The sequence below is a fragment of the Kogia breviceps genome, chromosome 4 (genome assembly GCF_026419965.1).
Source record: "Kogia breviceps isolate mKogBre1 chromosome 4, mKogBre1 haplotype 1, whole genome shotgun sequence".
Lineage (NCBI taxonomy): Eukaryota > Metazoa > Chordata > Mammalia > Artiodactyla > Physeteridae > Kogia > Kogia breviceps.
This window is the reverse complement of record NC_081313.1, coordinates 42,157,742-42,179,315: the sequence shown is the minus strand read 5'-3', so window position 1 is coordinate 42,179,315 and position 21,574 is coordinate 42,157,742. Positions and strand designations below refer to the sequence as shown.

At 35.4% G+C, this 21,574-nt stretch overlaps 1 protein-coding gene across 3 annotated transcripts in view; it reads right to left on the bottom strand.

Moving 5' to 3' along the window:
* The window catches only part of MTREX (Mtr4 exosome RNA helicase), a 136,344-nt gene that overhangs the window by 50,186 nt on the left and 64,584 nt on the right, over positions 1–21,574 (bottom strand). For all 3 annotated transcript variants that reach the window (XM_059061115.2, XM_067030974.1, XM_067030975.1), the window contains 2 exons: positions 9,843–10,015; positions 9,185–9,253 (listed from right to left, as the gene is read on the bottom strand). In XM_059061115.2, the coding sequence (XP_058917098.1) occupies positions 9,185–9,253; positions 9,843–10,015 (242 nt within the window). The remainder of the gene's footprint in view (positions 1–9,184; positions 9,254–9,842; positions 10,016–21,574) is intronic.

Below are 21,574 nucleotides of genomic sequence, written 5' to 3'. Positions count from 1 at the left end.
AGATGATACAATCCAAAAACCGAGGAGAAAAAAAAAAGGAAGAAAAATGAACAAAGCCACAGAGAAATGTAGGTTACGTTTGTTATGTTTATGACAACATAAACATAATGGGAATACCAGAAAAAGAGGAAAGAAGTAATGAAAAAATATTTTAATAAAATAATGGCTGAAAACTTACCAAAAATAATTGAAAAACAATCTACAGGAAACTCAATGAACTCTGAACAGAGTAAATGCAAAAAGATGCCCAAATACACATATCACAGCAAAAATGCAAAAACTAAACATAAACAGAAAATCTTGAAAGGAATAAGAGAAAAACAAGACTTATTTTTTACAAGGAGACTACAATAAGGTTAATAGCAGAAACTTCTCAGGAGAAATGATGGAGGCCAGAGGCAGTGGGTTAGCATATTCACAGAATAGACCTCCTAACCAAGAAATCTATATGCAGGCAAAGTTATTGTTCAAAAACAAGCATTCCCGAATAAACAAAAAACAGAGAAATTTTGCTGGCATACCAGCTTTACAGAAAACACTAAAGGAAGTTCTTGAGGCTGAAAGTAAGTGACACCAGTCGTAATACTGAATCCACATGAAGAAACAACTCTGGTAATGGTAATTATAAAAGAAAAAATAATTGACTATTTCCTTTTCTCTTAAATGACTTAAAAACTAATTATATAAACCAAAATGTATATATCAAATTGTTGAGACTGCTGAGCCTATAACAGAAATGTAGTATATTTGCCAATAATAGCACAAAGGAAGTAGGTGGAAGCAAAGCAGTATTGGGCTAAGTCAATAAATCTAGATGGTAAGTTGAATTCATAGGAATTAAGAAAGATAACCAGAAATGATAAATAAGGTAAAACAGAAATTATAAATATATACTTACTCTCCTTTCTCCTCTAAGCGTCTTAAAAAGTCATAACATTATATAAAGTAATAATTATAACATGTATTGTTGGGTTTGTAACATTTATAGGTATAATATCTATAACATATACACCACAAAAAGAGGGAAAATGGAACAGAGGCATAAAAGAGTAATGTTTCTATATCTAACTGGAATTAAGTTAGTATAAATCTGAAGCTTATTCTGTTAATATGTATATGGAAAGCCCTAGCAACCACTAAGAAAATAACAAAAAATATAGGGAGAGAAAAAAGCCCATGAAATAGGTACTCAATGCAAAAGAAAGCACTAAAGGAGGAACAGAAAAACAAAAAAAGAAATGAAACATAGAAAACAAAAAAAGACAGCCATCAATCTAGTCATACCAATAACATTAAATGTGAATGCATTAAGCAGCCCAATCGATAGGCAGAGATTTTTCAGATTAAACAATATCCAACCATGCTGTCTATAGGAGACATAGTTTAAATTAATTGATATGAAAAAGACTGAAAGTAAAAAAGATGGAAAGAGATAGAGCATATGAACAACAATCAAAAGAAAGCTGAAGTGGGCTATACTAATCATAAGATGAAACACACTTTAGCAGAACACAGAACACATGAAGCAAAAATTGACAGAAATGAAGGAAGAAATAACATTTCAACAATAATAGTTAAGAGACTTCAATACCCCACTTTTAAAAATGCATAAAACAACTAGATAGAAGGATCTGCAAGGGAAGAAACAGAAGACCTAAACAACACTCTAAAAAACACTAGACCTAACAGATACCTAAAGAACATTTTACCTCAAGAGAATACACATTCTTCTCAACTGCACATGAAACATTCTGCAGGAGAGGACATGTTAGGTCACTGCACAAACTTCATTAAATTCAAAAGGAATGAAATAATATCAAGTATGTTCTCAACAACAGAATGAAATTAGAATCAAAAGCAGATAGAAATTTAGGAAATTCATATATATATGGAAATTAACACATTCTTAAATAACCAATGGGTCAAAGAACTCGAAAGGGAAATTAAAAAATACTTTGAAATGAATGAAAATGAAGACACAATATGCCAAAATTTATGTAGCTAAAATCCTTGCAGATGGAAATTTATTGGTATAAATGTCTTATAAAAGACATTGGTATAAATGTATTATAAAAGAAGAAAATCTCAAATTAATAACCTAATCTTCCAGTTTAAGACAATGGACAAAGAACCACAAACTAAATCTAAAGCTAGGAGATGGAAGGAAATGATAAAGATTGGAGCAGAAATTAATGAAACTTAAAAATAAAGAAAAATCAATGAAACCAAAAGCTGATCCTTTGAGACGAACAAAACTGATAAACTTTTAGCTAGGTTTTCATTTTCAGAAATGAAAGAGGAAGGGGTAAGCTGGGATGAAGTGAGAGCGTGGCACGGACATATATACACTACCAAATGTAAAATAGATAGCTAGTGGGAAGCAGCCACATAGCACAGGGAGATCAACTCGGTGCTTTGTGACCTAGAGGGGTGGGATAGGGAGAGCAAGAGGGAGAGCAAGAGGGAGGGGATATGGGGATATATGTATACGTATAGCTGATTCACTTTGTGATACAGCAGAAACTAACACACCATTGTAAAGCAATTATACTCCAATAAAGCTGTTAAAAAAAAAAGAAATGAAAGGAGACATTATTAACAACTTTACAGAAATAAAAAGGATTAAAAAGCAATATTATGAACAACTGTACACCACTAAATTAGGTAACTTAGATGAAATGGACTAATTCCTAAAAAGACAAATCACTGAAACTGTTTCTAGAAGAAACAGACAAACTGAACAGACCTATAACAAATAAACTGATTTAACAATCAATAAACAATCCACAAAGAAAAGCCCAGGCAGGTGACCTCACAGCCAAATATTTGAAGAATTAATATAAATTCTTAAAAAACTCCTCCAAAAAATAGAAGAGGAGGGTAACACTTCCTAACTCATTATGTGAGGCAGGCATTACCCTGACACCAAACCCAGGGAAAGACAGCAAAAGAAAAGAAAATTACAAACCATTATCTCCTTTGAATATGGATGCAAATGTCTTTAACAACATATTAGCAAACCAAATCCATTAACACAGAAAAAGGATAACAGAGAATGAACAAGTACAATTCATCCCAGGAATCCAAAGTTGGTTTAGTATTTGAAAGTCAGTTAATATAATATACTTCATCAGATTAAATACAAAAGAGAACAAAAAACAACCACATGAGTATCTGAATAGGCATATAAAAAGCATCTGACAAAAAACAACTCTCATGACAAAAACACTCAACGAACTAGGAAAAGAAGGAAACTTCCTCAGCTCAATAAAGGACACTTATGAAAACATACTTAATGGTGAAAGAATGAATGTTCCCCCCACCGCTCAAGATTAGGAAAAAGACAAGGGCATCTGTTCCATTAATATTGTACTGGAGGTTCTAGCCAGGCCTATTAGGCAAAGAGAGGAAATAAAATGCACCCAGAATGGAAAGGGAGAAGTAAAACTACCTCTATTTGCAGACAAGAAAATCCTAAAGAACCCACTATTAGAACTAATAAAGTTAGCAAAGTTACAGAATGCAAGATCAATACATAAAGTCAAATGTGTTAATATATACTTGCCATGAAATATTAAAAAATGAAATCAAAATTCCATTTATGATAACATCAAAAGATTAAAATACTCAGGAATAAATTTAACAAAAGAAGTACAAAATTTATACTCAGAAAACAAATTATTGTTGCAAGCAATTTCAAAAGATCTTAAAAAATGGGAAAACTTCCCATGTTCACAATTGAAAGACTCAAGAGTTGTTAAGCTCACAATACTCTCTCCAAAATGATCTAAAGATTAAATGAAATCCCTTTTAGAATCCCAGCTAACTTCTTTGTACAAATTGACAGATAATAAAATTCACATGGACTTGTAAGGGTCACAGAAGAGTCAACAACACAATCTTGAATAAAGGTGGAGGTCTTACCAATCCATTTCTTCAAACCTTAACTACAAAGATACAATAATACAGACAGTATGGTACTGGCAGAAGGATAAAGATATACATCAACTTAACAGAACTGAGAATCCAGAAATAAACTCATGTGTCCATGATCATCTGAGTTTTGACAAGGGTGCCAGCATCATTTAATGAGAAAAGAATTTTCCAACAAATAGTCCTAGGACAAGAAAAAAGTTGGATTCTTATCTTAAGTCACATATAAAAATCAGCTCAAAACTGAACAAAGACCTAAATGTTAAGAGCTAAAACTTTAAAACTTAGAAAAAACATAGGGGTAAATCTTCATGATCTTGATGTTGGCAGTGGTTTCTTATATATGACATCAAAAGCCTAAGTAACAACAACAACAAAAGAAATTGGACTGTATCAAAATTTAAAACTTTCGTGCTTTAAAGAACATTGCCAAGAAAGTGAAGATGTGTAAGATGGCATCTCAGGTGTATTCTAGTAAACATTTAGGGAAGAGTTAACAACTATCCTGCTCAAATTATTCCAAAAAATTGTAGAGGAAGGAACACTTCCAAATTCCTTCTACAAGGCCATCACCACCTTGATACCAAAACCAAAGATATCACCAAAAAAATGAGAAGCTAGTATCACTGCTGAACATAAATGCAAAAATCCTAAACAAAATATTAGCCAACCAAATTCAATACTACATTAAAAAGACCAAAGCCAAGATCAAGTGGGATTTATCTCAGGGATGCAAGGACAGTTCATTATCCACAAATCAGTCAATGAAACACCACATTAACAAACTGAAGAATAAAAATCACATGATCATCTCAACAGATGCAGAAAAAGCTTTTGATAAAATTCAACACCCATTTACAATAAAAACTCTCAACAAAGTAGGTACAGAGGGAACATACCTCAACATAATAAAGGCCATACATGACAAATCCACAATTAACACCATACACAATGGTAAAAAAGCTGAAAGCATTTCCTCTAAGATCCGGAACAAAACAAAGATGTCCACTCTTGCCACTTCTATTCAACACAGTAGTGGAAGTCCTAGCCACAGCAATCAGACAAGAGAAAGAAATAAAAGGAATCCTAATTGGAAAGGAAGAAGTAAAACTTTAACTGTTTGCAGATGACACGACACTATACATAGAAAATCCTAAAGATGCCACCAAAAACTACTAGAACTCATCAATGAATTCAGTAAAGTTGCAGGATACAAAATTAATATACAGAAATCTGCTTCATTTCTATACATTAACAAAGAACTATCAGAAAGAGAAATCAAGAAAACAATTCCATTCACAATTGCACCAAAGAGAATAAAATACCTAGGACTACATCTTACTAAGGAGGTAAAAGACCTGTACCATAAGAAAACTATACTATACTATATAGGGAAAGTGCATGACAGTAATGAAAGAAACTGAAGACAACACGAACACATGAAAGGAATATTGTAATCGTAGACTGGAAGAATTAATGTTGTTAAAATGACCATATTCCCCATGGCAATCTATAGTTTCCAAACAATCCTTATCAAACACCAATGGCATTTTTCACATAACTAGAACAAATAATCCTAAAATATGTATGGAGAGTTTCCCTGGTCGCGCTGTGGTTGAGAGTCCGCCTGCCGATGCAGGGGACATGGGTTGGTGTACCAGTCCGGGAAGATCCCACATGCCACGGAGCAGCTAGGCCCGTGAGCCATGGCTGCTGAGCCTGCACGTCCCGAGCCTGTGCTCCACAATGGGAGAGGCCACAACAGAGAGGCCTGCATACCGCAAAAAAAAAAAAAAAAAAAAAAAAAAAAAGTATGGAAACACAAAAGACCACAAAGAGCCAAAACAACCTTGAGAAAGAAAAACAAAAACTGGAGGTATTATACTCCCTGATTCAAAACTATACTACAAAGCTACAGTCATCAAAACAGCACGGTACTGGCGTTTAAAAAAAAAGACACATAGATCAATGGAACAGAATAGAGTCCAGAAATAGACCCACACTATTATATGGGCAATTAATCTATGACAAAGGAGGCAAGAATATACAATGGGGAAAAGACAGCCTCTTCAACAAATGGTGTTGGGAAAACTGGACAGCTACACATAGAAGAATCAAACCAGACTACTCTCCCACACTATGCTCAAAAATAAATTCAAAATGGATTAAAGACTTAAATGTAAGGTGTGAAACTATAAAACTTCTAGAAGTAAACACAGGCAGTAAAGTCTTCGACACTGGTATTGGTTAATATGTTTTTGGCTCTGTCTCCTCAGAAGGGAAACAAAAGAAAAAATAAACAAATGGGACTAAATCAAACTGAAAAGGTTTTACTCAGTGAAGGAAACTATGAACAAAACTAAAAGATCATTGACTGAATGGGAAAAGATATCTGCAAACGATATATCCAATTAGGGGTTGATATCCAAAATATACAAAGAACTCATGAAACTCGACATCAAAAAAACCAAACAACCTGATTAAAAAATGGCAGAGGGCCTGAGTAGATGTTTTTCCAAAGAAGTCATTAGGGTGGCCATCAGGTACATGAAAACATGTAACATCACTAATCGTAAGGGTATTGCAAATCAAAACCACAATGAGCTATTCACCTTACACCTGACAGAATGACTATTATCAAAATGACAAGAAATAAAAATGTTGGTGAGGATATGGAAAAAAGGGAACTCCTGTGCACTGTTGGTGGGAATGTAAACTGGTGCAGCCACTATGGAAAACAGTATGGCGGTTCCTCAAAAAAGTGAAAATATAACTACCAAATGATTCAGCAATTCCAATCCTATTTATTTGAAGAAAACAAAAACACTATTATTCAAAAAGATATATGCACACGCCTATGTTCCTTGCAGTATTACTGTATATCTCATAATAGCCAAGATATGGAAGCAACCCAAGTGCCATCAATAGAGGAAAGATGTCTCTCTCTCTCCCACACATACAAACACACATACAGGAATATTACTAAGCCACGAAAAAGAATGAAACCTTGCCATTTGCAACAACATGGATGGACCCGGAGAGTATTACACTAAATGAAATAAGCCAGACAGAGAAAGACAAATACTAGATCACTTCACTTAAATGTGGAATATGACAAACAAAACAAGTGAACAAACATAACCAAACAGAAACAGAGTCACTGATACACAGAAAAGATGGCTGCCAGAGGGAAGGGGAGGGGAGGAGGAGAGAAATAGGTGAGAGAGATTACTAGGTACAAATGTTCAGTTACTAAATAAATGAGTCACAGGCATGAAATGTACTGTGTGGGGAATATAGTCTACAACTATGTAATATCTTTTCCTGGTGACAACAAGAATTACCACTATGAATATTTTGAAATGTACAGAATATATCATTATGTTGTGTAATAGGAACTAACAGTGTTGTCAGTCAATTATGCTCCCCAAACAAACAAACTCATAGACAGAGATGAGATTTGTGGTTTCCAGAGGCAGGGATAGGGGAAGGGGGAATTAGATGAAAGTAATAAAAAGATATAAATGTCTAGTTATAAATAAATACTAGGGATATAATGTACATGATAAATATAATCAACAGTGCTGTTAATTATAATGTTATAATTAAAACAGTGATGTTATACATGAAAGTTAAGAGAGTAAATCCTAAGAATTCTCATCACAAGGAAAAAAGGGTTTTAAAATTTCTTTAATGTATCTATATGCTACGACAATGGGTGTTCACTCAATGTATTGTGGTAATCATTTCATGATGTATGTAAGTCGAATCATCACATTGTACACTTTAAATTTATATAATGCTGTATGTCAACTGTATCTCAATAAAACTGGGGGAAAAAAAAACCCCAAGCAAACCAATCAACCAACCAATTAACCTTCAAAGGCTTGCCACTGCTTTCAAATATTTAAATCTAGACCCAACATACTCAAAATCTGTATTTTAAATACTTTCTATGATTAACCTCAATACTTTTAATTTTACTCCCTTCCCTTCATCTGAAATGTTCTGTGCCTGCTGCATACTACTTCCACCAGTGAATATCCATCAAATGAAATTCTACTTCAGTGTTCAAGGTTCCATTTAAAATTTTAAATTCTCTTCCTTCTCAGGTGCCATCTCTAATAGCTCAGACAAAATTTCTTCTTCCTCCTGCTCCAAATACACTTTGCTTATATCTTTACTGAAGTATTTCATATTCTGCCTTAAATTTTCATTATCTGCTTGCCTCTGTTCATAAAACGAGTGAGTACAGGAATTGTGTCTATGGTCAATGAATGCTTCTTAAATTAGAATCAAATGAGACAATGAGTGTGACAATACTTTGAAAAACATTCCTGTAAATTATGAAAACAGTAATAATATATTCAGTGGGATTAATCATAGATCATTAATCAAAACTCCTATCACAAACCTATGAACTTAATTATTTCTCCACAACAAATGGCTTCAGTATCTCAAAGTTCATTTACATATTTCAGGACTAACTTTCAATCCCAAAGCTTAATTCTCAATTGCCTTTACACATAGGTGGGACAAAGAAGTTAATGACAAAATCATGAAATCATCTCATGCAAACCCTTCATTTTAAAGAAAAGAAAAAACAGGCATGAAGATTCAGCATGTCTTGCCTGAGGTCATATATTGGCACCTGTTGGTTGGTGCCTACTGCAGGTAAAGAAAATATAATAGACAGAAAGGCTGATTTAATTTTGAGGTAATCATTTTTCTAACAAATTATCAAAATCATCCTTGACATTATATATACATAATCTTTTCAGATTATTTATATAAATAATGACCAAAAGCAACTTTATTATTGCCTTCATGTAGAGAGAGTAAGTAAAATTAACCAGCTTTCCTAAGTTCTTTCTTTTAAGTCTCTAACATATACCTGAATCAAAATCCCAATTTTCAGTGTCAGATGCTAATTTTTTCTAATATTCAATTTAAACAGTAAATTTATAAAAATGACTGGTGAACTCAGAGAAGAAATGCAAAACTGTCATGAAATTAAAATCTGTGATAGTGTTAGGAAAATAACCATACCACTTTAAGAATAAAATTTATGATTATTCAAAAAATTAATTCCTTATATAGAATTTACTACTGTTTCTCTTAAGGTAATGCTATTTCTTTTTTTCTTTCTTTTTCTGGGTAATGGTATTTCTAATCTGATCAATTTCCTGAGCCTGAAAAAAAATTTCACTAAAAATTTACATACAATTCCACTTTTAGGACAACAGTTTACCTTAACATTTGATTTTTTTGAGAAATTCACCACTACACCCCAGCCAAAATCGTCTCCTTCATTCTTTACCTGAAAAGAAAGTAAAGCATGTTTATGTCCAAAAGGCAATTTAGATATCATGCCCACATTACAGGCTAATAAACCTTTGAGTTTTCCTGATAAAATGTTTTTTTGAAAGATCATTGTTAAACTTAAAAAAAAGAAAAAAAAAAGAAATTAACATTACAGAAAGAAATCACTGCCAAATTTCAAGGGATTCTAGAACAGCAATAACAGGAATCTCTCAGTTGGCAAATAAATGTTAAAAATGATATGGTGTATTTGTTTGGAGAATATCTGAAGTCTTTTATAGCTAATGAATTCACCCAGGTCTTAAAACTGTGTTATTCTGGGACAGCATTTCATAACTGGAAATATTTCATGTTAATTCCCAAACTGTCCATTTCAATTTATATCTCCCCAAATGAAAATCAGTAGCGATTAAAAGGCCTTCACATGACCCCTCCTTCCTTAATCAGTGCCACATGAAACAGGTAAAAGAATAAAATTAATACAGATCAAAAAACTACTGTATTTTACCAAGATAAAAAAAAAATTGGAAGCTTCATCCAAAAAATACTAAATATTGAAATAATTTATGACAAAAATAATGACATACCTTTACCAAACGACCTGGTTGTAGAAATGGTAAGCAATATTTTGGTTTGTGAATATATTCTTCAATTTCTTTACCCAATTTGGCAAGCTGCTGCCTAATCTTATAATAGATGACTACACTTTCTTCATTTGGTATTACTATTTTATTATACTGTTCTTCTGAGTTCTTTACCTCTGTAAGTAAATAAAACACATATACAACATCACAAAATTATATATCTTACGTAAATTATACCAAAGATACATCTTTTTTTCCTACTACAATTGTAGGGAACAAATTCAGACTGCTTAGGTTAGAAGCTTTGAGGAAAAGATTCAGAGACAACCGTAAGACATGATGTCTAGTTTCTCCCTTCCCCATTAAGGTACACCTTCTCTATCTCTTCTCACAGTTCCCCAACTCACTGTGGCCTCAAAGTGATTCTGAACTGGAGTGGTTTTATCTGGTAAGTTAATTCTCTCCTGTGGATAGGGGGAGAAGACTATTTCTGAGAATTCTAGACCTACACTATTGAACAAACACTGCCCTGTAAAACTTTGTATTATGGTAGAAATGTTCTGTATCAGCACCTTCCAGTATAATACCCAGTAGACACTATGTGGCTAGTTAAATTTAAAATAATTAAAATTAAATAAAATTAATCATTTAGCTCTTCAATTGCACTAGCACCATTTCAAATGCTCAAGAGCCAAATGTGGCTGTTGACTTCTGTACTTGAAAAGCACAGAGAGAATATTTCCACAGAAAGTTCTACTGCACAGCACTATTTTGGATCTTCTAATATGCTGCTTTAACTCAGCAAAAAACCCAGTTTGTTAATGTCATCAGGCTTCCATCACCACCTGGGACTATGTCTCCTAAAACAGAAGACAGGAAATTCAACCATAGTTATCTCTCTACTCAGTCAGTGGCCAAAACACTAGCCCCTTTCAGCAACTGTCCTTTTAGTTAATCTAACCATCTCTGATGCCATTCCCTGCTCCAATTCTTGCAGCTAGTGCTGACCTCCCATCCTCACTCATTCCATTATGTCTCTTTCCCACTGTGAACAAACACTATTTTTACTTGGGTAAAACACACATAAAATTCACTATTAATGACATGTAGTACACTAACAATATATGAAACCATCACTACCATGTAGTTCTAGAATATTTTCACTACCCCAAAACTCTGTACCCTTTAAGCAAACACTACTCAATCTTTCCTCCACCAGACCCGGGCAACCTTTCTGTCTGCATGAATTTGCCTATTCTAGATATTCCATATATATGGAATCATACAATGTGTGACTTTTGTCTTTGGCTTCCCTCACTTAGCATAATCTTCTCAAAGTTCATCCATGTTGTGGCATGTATCAGTACTTCATTTCTTTCAATGGTGGAATAATATCACACTATATGGGTACACCATTTTGTTTACCAGTTGATGGACATTTGGATTATCTCCACCTTTTGGCTACTGTGAGTAATGCTGCTATGAACATTCATTCATGCAACAGTTTCTGTTTGAACATATTTCCAATTCTTTTGCTTATATACCATGAGTGAATGGCATTGCTGGGTCTTACAGTAATTCTATATTTACATTGCTGGGGAAGTGCTAAACTATTTTTTACAACCACACCATTTTGTTAATTACCTAAAAAAAATAAATACTCATCCTAGTGAGTGTGAGGTATCTCAATATGGTTATGAAATGCATTTCCCTAATTATGTCAACCATCTTTTCATGTACTTATATGAAAAGATGTACTTATATATCTTCTTCGTGTATTTATGTATCTTCTTTGCAAAAATGTCTATTCAGATCTTTTGTCCATTTAAAAATTAGGGTCAGTGTCCTTGTCCCCACGGTGAGCCAAGCCAATCCTCGCCTCTGCAAGAGACCCTCCAACACTAGCAGTTTAGGAGTATCACTGACCCTGAACAGTGTGGATGGAAACCAATGTGATGTATGAACTCGGGTTGCTTATTTTTACATGAACTGCACTAAAGTCTGAATTCCACTCAAAGCTGTAGAGGACTGTTCTGAGGAGCGGGATAGTTTTTGCTGTAACACAAGCCATGTGGCTGACAGGGTCTTGGTGCTCTGGCCGTGTTTTCAGGCCTGTGCCTCTGAGGTGGAAGAGCCGAGTTAATGACACTGGTCCACCAGAGACTTCCAGGCTCCAAGTAATATCAAATGGCGAAAGCTCTCCCAGAGATCTCCATCTCAATGCTAAGACCAAGCTCCACTGAACAAACAGCAAACTACAATGCTGGACACCCTATGCCAAACAACTACCAAGACAGAAACACAACCCCACCCATTAGCAGAGAGGCTGCCTAAAATCATAAGGTCACAGACACCCCAAAACACACCACCGGACGCAGTCCTGCCCACCAGAAAGACAAGATCCAGCCACATTCAGCAGAACATGGGCACGAGTCACCTCCACCAGGAAGCCTACACAACCCACTGAAGCAACCTTAGCCACTGGGGGCAGACACCAAAAACAACAGGAATTATGAACCTGCAGCCTGCGAAAAGGAGACCCCAAACACAGTAAATTAACCAAATTGAGAACACAGAGAAACACACAGCAGATGAAGGAGCAAGATAAAAACCCACCAGACCAAACAAATGAAGAGGAAATAGGCGGTCAACCTGAAAAAGAATTCAGAGTAATGACAGTAGAGATGATCCAAAATCATGGAAAGAGAATGGAGAAAATACAGATAATTTTGAACAAGGACCTAGAAGAACTAAAGAGCAAACAAACAATGATGAACAACACAATAAATGAAATTAAAAATTCTCTACAAGGAATCAATAGCAGAATAACTAAGGCAGAAAAATGGATAAGTGAACAGGAAGATAAAACAGTGGAAAAAACTATAGCAGGCAGAATAAAGAAAAAAGAATGAAAAGAATTGAGGCCGGTCTCAGAGACCTCTGGGACAACATTAAATGCACCAACATTCGAATTATAGGGGGTCCCAGAAGAAGAGAAAAAGAAATGGACTAAGAAAATATTTCAAGAGATTATAGTTGAAAACTTCCCTAATATGGAAAAGGAAATAGTCAAGTTCAGAAGCACAGTGAGTCCTATACAGGATAAATCCAAGGAGAAACAAGACAAGACACATATTAGTTGAATGATCAAAAATTAAATCCAAAGAAAAAATATTAAAAGCAGCAAGGGAAAAACAACAAATAACAAACAAGGGAATCCCCATAAGTTTAACAGCGGATCTTTCAGCAGCAACTCTGCAAGCCAGAAGGGAGTGGCAGGACATATTTAAAGTGATGAAAGGGAAAAACCTAGAACCGAGATCGCTCTACCCAGCAAGGATCTCATTCCAATTCTATGGAGAAATTAAAAACTTTACAAACAAGCAAAAGCTAAGAGAAATCAGCACCACCAAAGCAGCTTTACAAAAAATGCGAAAAAGGAAGTTCTCTAGGCAGGAAACACAGAGAAGGAAAGGACCTACAATAACAAATCCCAAACAACAAAATGGTAATAGGAACGTAGATATCAATAACTACCTTTAATGTAAATGGATTAAATGCTTCAACCAAAAGACACAGACTTGCTGAATGGATACAAAAACAAGACCCGTACATATACTGTCTACAACAGACCCACTTCAGACCTAGGAAAACATACAGACTGAAAGTGAGGTGATGGAAAAAGATATTCCATGCAAATGGAAATCAAAAGAAAGCTGGAGTAGTAGCAATACTCATATCAGATAAAATAGACTTTAGAATAAAGAATGTTTCAAGAGACAAGAAAGGACACTACATAATGAGCAAGGGATCAATCCAAGAAGAAGATATAACGATTGTAAACATTTATACAACCAACATAGGTGCACCTCAATACATAAGGAAAATGCTAACAACCATAAAAGTGGAAATCGACATAACACAATCAAAGTAGGGGATTTTAACACCCCACTTTCACCAATGGACAGATCCAAAATGAAAATCAATAAGGAAACATAAGCTTTAAATGACACATTAAACAAGATGGACTTAATTGATATTTATAGGACATTCCATCCAAAAACAACAGAATACACTTTCTTCTCAAGTGCACACAGAACATTCTCCAGGATAGATCATATCCTGGGTCACAAATCAAGTCTTGGTAAATTTAAGAAAACTGAAATTGTTTCAAGTGTCTTTTCTGACCACGATGCTATGAAACTAGTTATCAATTACAGGAAAAAATCTGCAAAAATACAAATGTATGGAGGCCAAACAATACACTGCTAAATAACCAAGAGGTCACTGAAGAAATCAAATAGGAAATCAAAAAATGCCTAGAAACAAATGACAATGAAAACACGACGATCCTAAACCTATGGGATGCAGCAAAAGCAGTTCTACGAGGGAGGTTTATAGCAATACAATCCTACCTCAAGAAACAAGAAACATCTCAAATAAACAACCTAACCTTACACCTAAAGCAATTAGAGAAAGAACAAAAAAACCCTAAAGTTAGCAGAAGGAAAGAAATCATAAAGATCAGATCAGAAATAAATGAAAAAGAAATGAAGGAAATGACAGCAAAGATCATGAAAATTAAAAGCTGATTCTTTGAGAAGATAAACAAAATTGATAAACCATTAGCCAGACTCATCAAGAAAAAAAGGGAGAAGACTCAAATCAGTAGAATTAGAAATGAAAAAGGAGAAGTAACAACGGTCACTGCTGAAATACAAAGGATCCTGAGAGGTTACTACAAGCAACTCTATGCCAATAAAATGGAAAACCTGGAAGAAATAGACAAATTCTTAGAAAAGCACAACCTTCCGAGACTGAAGCAGGAAGAAATAGAAAATATAAACAGACCAATGACAAGCACTGAAACTGAGACTGTGATTAAAAATTAAAAATCTTCCAACAAACAAAAGCAAAGCAACAGATGGCTTCAAAGCCAAATTCTATCAAACATTTAGAGAAGAGATAACACCTATCCTTCTCAAACGCTTCCAAAATATAGCAGAGGGAGGAATACTTCCAAACTCTTTCTAGGAGGCCACCACCACCCTGATACCAAAACCAGACAAAGATGTCACAAAGAAAAAACTAGAGGCCAGTATCACCGATGAACACAGATGGAAAAATCCTCAACAAAACACTAGCAAACAGAATCCAACAGCACATTAAAAGGATCATACACCATGATCAAGTGGGGTTTATCCCAGCAATGCAAGCATTCTTCAATATACGCAAATCAATCAGTGTGATAAACTATATTAACAAACTGAAGGAGAAAAACCATATGATCATCTCAATAGATGCAGAAAGCTTCTGACAAAATGCAACACCCATTTATGATAAAAACCCTCCAGAAAGTAGGCACAGAGGGAACTTACCTCAACATAATAAAGGCCATATATGACAAACCCATAGCCAAAATCGTTCTCAATGGTGAAAAATTGAAACCATTTCCTTGAAGATCAGGAACAAGACAATGATGTCCAATCTCACCACTATTATTCAACATAGTTTTGGAAGTTTTAGCCACAGCAATCAGAGATGAAAGAGAAATAAAAGGAATCCAAATCGGAAAAGAAGTAAAGCTGTCACTGTTTGCAGGTCACATGATACTATACATAGAGAATCCTAAAGATGCTACCAGAAAACTACTAGAGCTAATCAATGAATTTGGTAAACTAGTAGGATACAAAATTAATGTACAGAAATCTCTTGCATTCCTATTCACTAAGGATGAAAAATCTGAAAGAGAAATTAAGGAAACACTCCCATTTACCACTGCAACAAAAAGAATAAAATACCTAGGAATAAAACCTACCTAAGCCGACAAGAGACCTGTACGCAGAAAACTATAAGACACTGATGAAAGAAATTAAAGATACAAAGGGAGGGAGAGTTATACTATGTTCTTGGATTGTATGAATCAACATTGTGAAAATGACTGTACTACCCAAAGCAATCTACAGATTCAGTGCAATCCCTATCAAACTACCAATGGCATGTTTCATAGAAGTAGAACAGAAAATTGCACAACCTGTATGGAAATACTAAAGATCCCGAATAGCCAAAGCAATCTTGAGAAAGAAAAACGGAGCTGGAGGAATCAGGCTCCTGGACTTCAGACTATACTACAAAGCTACAGTAATCAAGACAGTATGGTACTGGCACAAAAACAGAAATATAGAACAATGGAACAGGATAGAAAGCCCAGAGATAAACCCACACATATGGTCACCTTATCTTTGATAAATGAGGCAACAGTATACAATGGAGAAAAGACAGCCTCTTCAATAAGTGGTGCTGGGAAAACTGAACAGCTACATGTAAAAGAATGAAATCAGAACAATCCCTAACACCACACACAAAAGTAAGTCAAAATGGATTAAAGACTGAAATGTAAGGCCAGAAACTAAAACTCTCAGAGGAAAACATAGGCAGAACACTCTATGACATAAATCACAGCAAGATCGTTTTTGACCCACCTCCTAGAGAAATGGAAATAAAAACAAAAATAAACAAATGACACCTAATGAAACTTAAAAGCTTCTGCAAAGCAAAGGAATACATAAACGAGACGAAAAGACAACCCTCAGAATGGGAGAAAATATTTGCAAAGGAAGCAACTGACAAAGGATTAATCTCCAAAATTTACAAGCAGCTCATGCAGCTCAATATCAAAAAAACAAACAACCCAATCCAAAAATAGCCAGAAGACCTAAATCGACATTTCTACAAAGAAGATATACAGATTGCCAACAAACATATGAAAGGACATTCAACACCACTAATCATTAGAGAAATGCAAATCAAAACTACAGTGAGGTATTACCTAAGACCAGTTAGAATGGGCATCATCAAAAAACCTAGAAACAATAAATGCTGGAGAGGGTGTGGAGAATAGGGAAACCTCTTGCACTGTTGGTGGGAATGTAAATTGATACAGCCACTATGGACAACAGTATGGAGGTCCTTTAAAAAACTAAAAATAGAACTACCATATGACCCAGCAATCCCACTACTGAGCATATACCCTGAGAAAACCATAATTCAAGAAGAGTCATGTACCACAATGTTCATTGCAGCTCTGTTTACAATAGCCAGGACATGGAAGCAATGTAAGTGTCCATTGACAGATGAATGGATAAAGAAGATATGGCACATATATACAATGGAATATTGCTTAGCCATAAAAAGAAACGAAACTGAATTATTTGTAGTGAAGTGGATGGACCTAGAGTCTGTCATACAGAGTGAAGTAAGTCAGAAAGAGAAAAACAAATACCGTATGATAACACATATATATGGGAAAAAAAAAAAAGGTTCTAAAGAACCTAGGGTCAGGACAGGAATAAAGATGCAGAGCTAGAGAATGGACTTGAGGACACGGGGTGGGGGAAGGGTAAGCTGGAATGAAGTGAGAGAGTGGCATGAACATATATACACTACCAAATATAAAACAGATAAGTTAATGGGAAGCAGCCACATAGCACAGGGAGATCAGCTCAGTGCTCTGTGACCACCTAGAGGGATGGGATAGGGAGGAGATATGGGGACATATGTATATGTATGGCTGATTCACTTTTTTTTATAAAGCAGAAACGAACACACCATTGTAAAGCAATTATACTCCAATAAAGATGTTTAGAAAAAGAAATTATATTGTTTGCTTTTTGTTGAGTTGTAAGTAGTCTTTATATATTCTGGATACTAGATGCTTATCAGATACATGATTTGCAAATACTTACTCCCACTCTGGGTTTTCTTTTCACTTTACTGTTGGTATACATTGAAGTGCAAAAGTTTTAAAATTTAGATAAAATCCAATTTATTTATTTTTTCTTTTGTTGCTTGTACTTTGGGTATCTTATGTAAGAAACCACTGCCAAATCTAAGGTTATGTAGATTTTTAGCTATGTTGTCTTCAGAGTTTTATGGTTTCAAATGTTTATTTAGGACTTTCATCCATTTTGTTAATTTGTGTATATGGTGTGAGGTAAGGGTCCAAGTTCACTTTTTCTGCATATGTGGCTATCAACTGTCACAGCAGCACTTGTCAAAAATCAATTGACCACAGATATATGGGTTTATTTCTGGACTCTCAATTCTATTCCATTGATCAGACTCCTGTATTTAACCTGTGTGCTTCAGTTTCTTTACTCACAAAATGATAACAATAGTAGCAATACCCCACAAGGCTATGGTTAGAGACTGACAGAACATATGGAAAGTACTTAGCTAACAGTATAGCACACTGTAAACACTGAGACAGGATATTACTGTATTATTATTATTATTTTAAAATTATCATCTTCAACCTTCTCAGACTGCTCCCTCTAACTTCTGGTCTTTTGCACTCTCTTAGGCATTTAGGTTGTTAATTTATTTTTTTTGAAAGACGGAAAGAAGAAAAAGGTAAATGTGACAGCCTAGGACCATGATATCAGACATGGGAATAAGAGAACCAAAGTTTTTGATTCCTGAACCCTCCTTAATACCCCACGCATATCCAACTTCTGGCTGAATTCCCACCCCACACAGTCATCCTTATACACAGCAACAAATCCAATCTACTGCATGGAGACAGAAGGGAAAGATGTCGTCACCAACAACATGATCTTCTGACTAAAAACAAACAAACAAAAAACTATTAAAAGTTTGTTTCTCTCCCCAATTTACCAGGTCTTTTCCTTTCTGCATCTATTCTAAGTATATGACACCAACTTAAAAATTCACTTAGGAGGCATCCCATTTTAAAAGGAAAAAAAAATTTAAAGAAAGTTTTTAGAAGTCACTTTTCTTCCTTCCCTCTGAAGAGTACCCACCTGCCTCATAGGCAGCTCCTAATTTCCACTGGCACACTGTAACCCTGCATCCTGCTCCTGTGAGCTGACCATTAGAGAGCTCTGCCTCAAGGGACTTAATTGCTGCAGACTCAGCTTCAAGAACCCTTGCCAGCCTTGCCAGCCCTCAAGTTTTTCTATGAGCTTCTGTGAGCCAACCCTCGCCTGGACACCCTTATATCCTTAGTATCCAGTATAGCCTGGCCCCCAGGGCTTCAACATGGGGTTTATCCATGAGTCCTTTCCTGCAGAAGGTATGGCCACTTCCAATGACAGGAGGACTTCCTCCTGCCTCATTTCACTGTTAGTCCTAGACAATGACTTATTTTTGGAAAAGAATATGCCTTCCAGACAACTCTTGAGTCTTCTTCCAATCATTGAGGATTTCTTATCTTTGTGTTCAGATTTATAGAACTGAGATATGAAAGAATAATCTTGGGGTATGAGGGGTGTACCAGAATAGAACAAACAATAGCATTCAGAAAGCACACCAAGAGAAAAAAAAAGGCAACTTAACAGCATTTGCCATCTATAAAGAGATAGAGAACAACTACATGGTGGCTGGTAGCTTTTTTGTTTTTATCAGAAGTAAACAGAGGAGGGTTGCAGGGCAGAATGAGCAAGAATTTAGCTCCACAGAACATCTGGACTCAAGCTGAAACCCTAAGAGGCTGAGCTAACTGAGGGTGTATGACAGCAAGGGCAGCTCACATGTGGTGAGAACTTTATAGCGGAAAAAGCAGTTTTTAAAATTATTTAATCTGAGCCTCCTAATGCTTTTAAGTATTCAAAATAGTTACTATAATATCTGTATTATTCTTCTGGGACTCGAATCACAATTAGGAGACCTGACCCAAATCACATGCCACATGGGAGCAGGACCAAACATTAGAACCCTAAGGTCCAGTTCCAGGATTTCCCTCATCCTTAACAATGAACAAAGCATCTCATTTTATCTCCAGCTGCTCAGGAATCTTTCCAAAGTAAACACTTACATATAAATTTGCATCTGTTGATGAAGACTATAATTTCATAAATAATTTTGGTAAAAAACATAAATCCATAATTTTTTAACCATCTGTTTAATAAATAGGATATATGTATCTCTATAACATATACTATTATTACGTTCCTGCACTTGCGTTTGTAGAAAGGGGACTTAGGTCAATTTGTGTGAGGAACTTTCAGCATGCAATCTATGGGGTCAACAGTTGGCACCAACTGTGACACTCTTCTCTTCAGCTCTCTTTGCACTTGACTTTCTCTTTCTTAGAAAAGTCAACAAGAGCAATAACAATACTTCCATTGTACTTGTCCCTGGTCATACCACCCATAGAAAATACTATTTACCTCTGGGCACCACATTTTAAGAAAGACACATTTAGACATTTAAAAAGTTGGCTGAAAAAGGAGCTATAGGAAGAGACTGAAATGTTATCAGGGATGTGTGAGGAGACTCAGAGTTTGCAGACCATGTCCTCCTCCTCTAAGCCTATTTATTTGTATTAATTGCTTATTTTTAGTGACACCAGAGTCAGATCTGCCAAAAAGTCTGCTGAAGTACTGAGACATGTTCTTAGGAATTTTTAATCTTTTCTTTGCTTTTTGTTTTTACCTCTAACTTCTGGTCTTTTGTACTCTCTTAGGCATATTGCATCATCCTGGTTATTTTTAAATGAACTGCGTTACTTTTTACATGAACAGTATTCCTTTCATTTGAGAATAGAAGGCTACTCTTAACACATGCTGTGAGTAAAGAGAAGAAGATATGATTTAAAAAATTTGGTAGACTAAAGTCAGTAAGAGGTTATATGAAAAGGAAAAATATACACTGAAATGCTAATCTTGCTGCCTTACCAAAAGTTACAAAGTAACAATGCAGGTATCAGTGGAATACTAAATAAGCACTGACAGGAGTTGTTTATGGAGAGATGATACACAAAGACTCTGCCTGATGCTTAAATACTGCCCCCATCCTCCACTCCAAATCATTTCTGTTCTCAGACCACTTAACTAATGAATCAAAAGTTTGAGAGACAGTTTAAAAAATCACATGTGTTTTGTACCTAGGACTCTAAATACAAATATATACCACTCTAGGAAGTTAGTTTAGGTGCAGCCCGCTTTCTCCCAAATTAAGGAAAGTATATCTTGCACACCAATCAAAAAGTAGAGGAACCTCAGTATAATAAGCTGGTTTTCCTGCAGTGTACCGCCATAAGAAAGCCTCAGTATCTTAGGAAACAGCATGTGAGATATGCCCATAAACTCTTAAGACAGTCTGCAATAAATTTCCCCTTTTTGAGGGAGAGGGGCGATGGGGTACCAAAATTATATTTGTATCATATAAAACGTAAAATAGATACAGACCTGTGAGTGATGGGGAAATGGACTGCTATTCCCAGTACTGAGCAAATTTTACAAAAGGTTAAAGTTTAAATGGCTTTACTGATGTACGGCATTACTATCATTAATTAAAACAAGCACTTACTGAGAATTTAACATAAATGATCTCATTTAATTTTCATGAGTTAGATGAACTAGATATTATTCCAATTGCATAAAAGAGCAAACTAAGGCTGAAGTAGTCTGTATTCAAACCCATGCCTAATTCCACAGCTTCTGCTATTAACCATGGCATTATCTATTAATGAAACAAAACAAAAGGATTAAAATTAAATCTAGGGCTTCCCTGGTGGCGCAGTGGTTGAGAGTCCGCCTGCCAATGCAGGGGACACGGGCTCATGCCCCGGTCCGGGAAGATCCCACATGCTGCAGAGCAGCTAGGCCCATGACCCATGGCCACTGAGCCTGCACGTCTGGAGCCGGTGCTCTGCAACGGGAGAGGCCACAACAGTGAGAGACCCATATATCGCCAAAAAAAATAAAAAATTA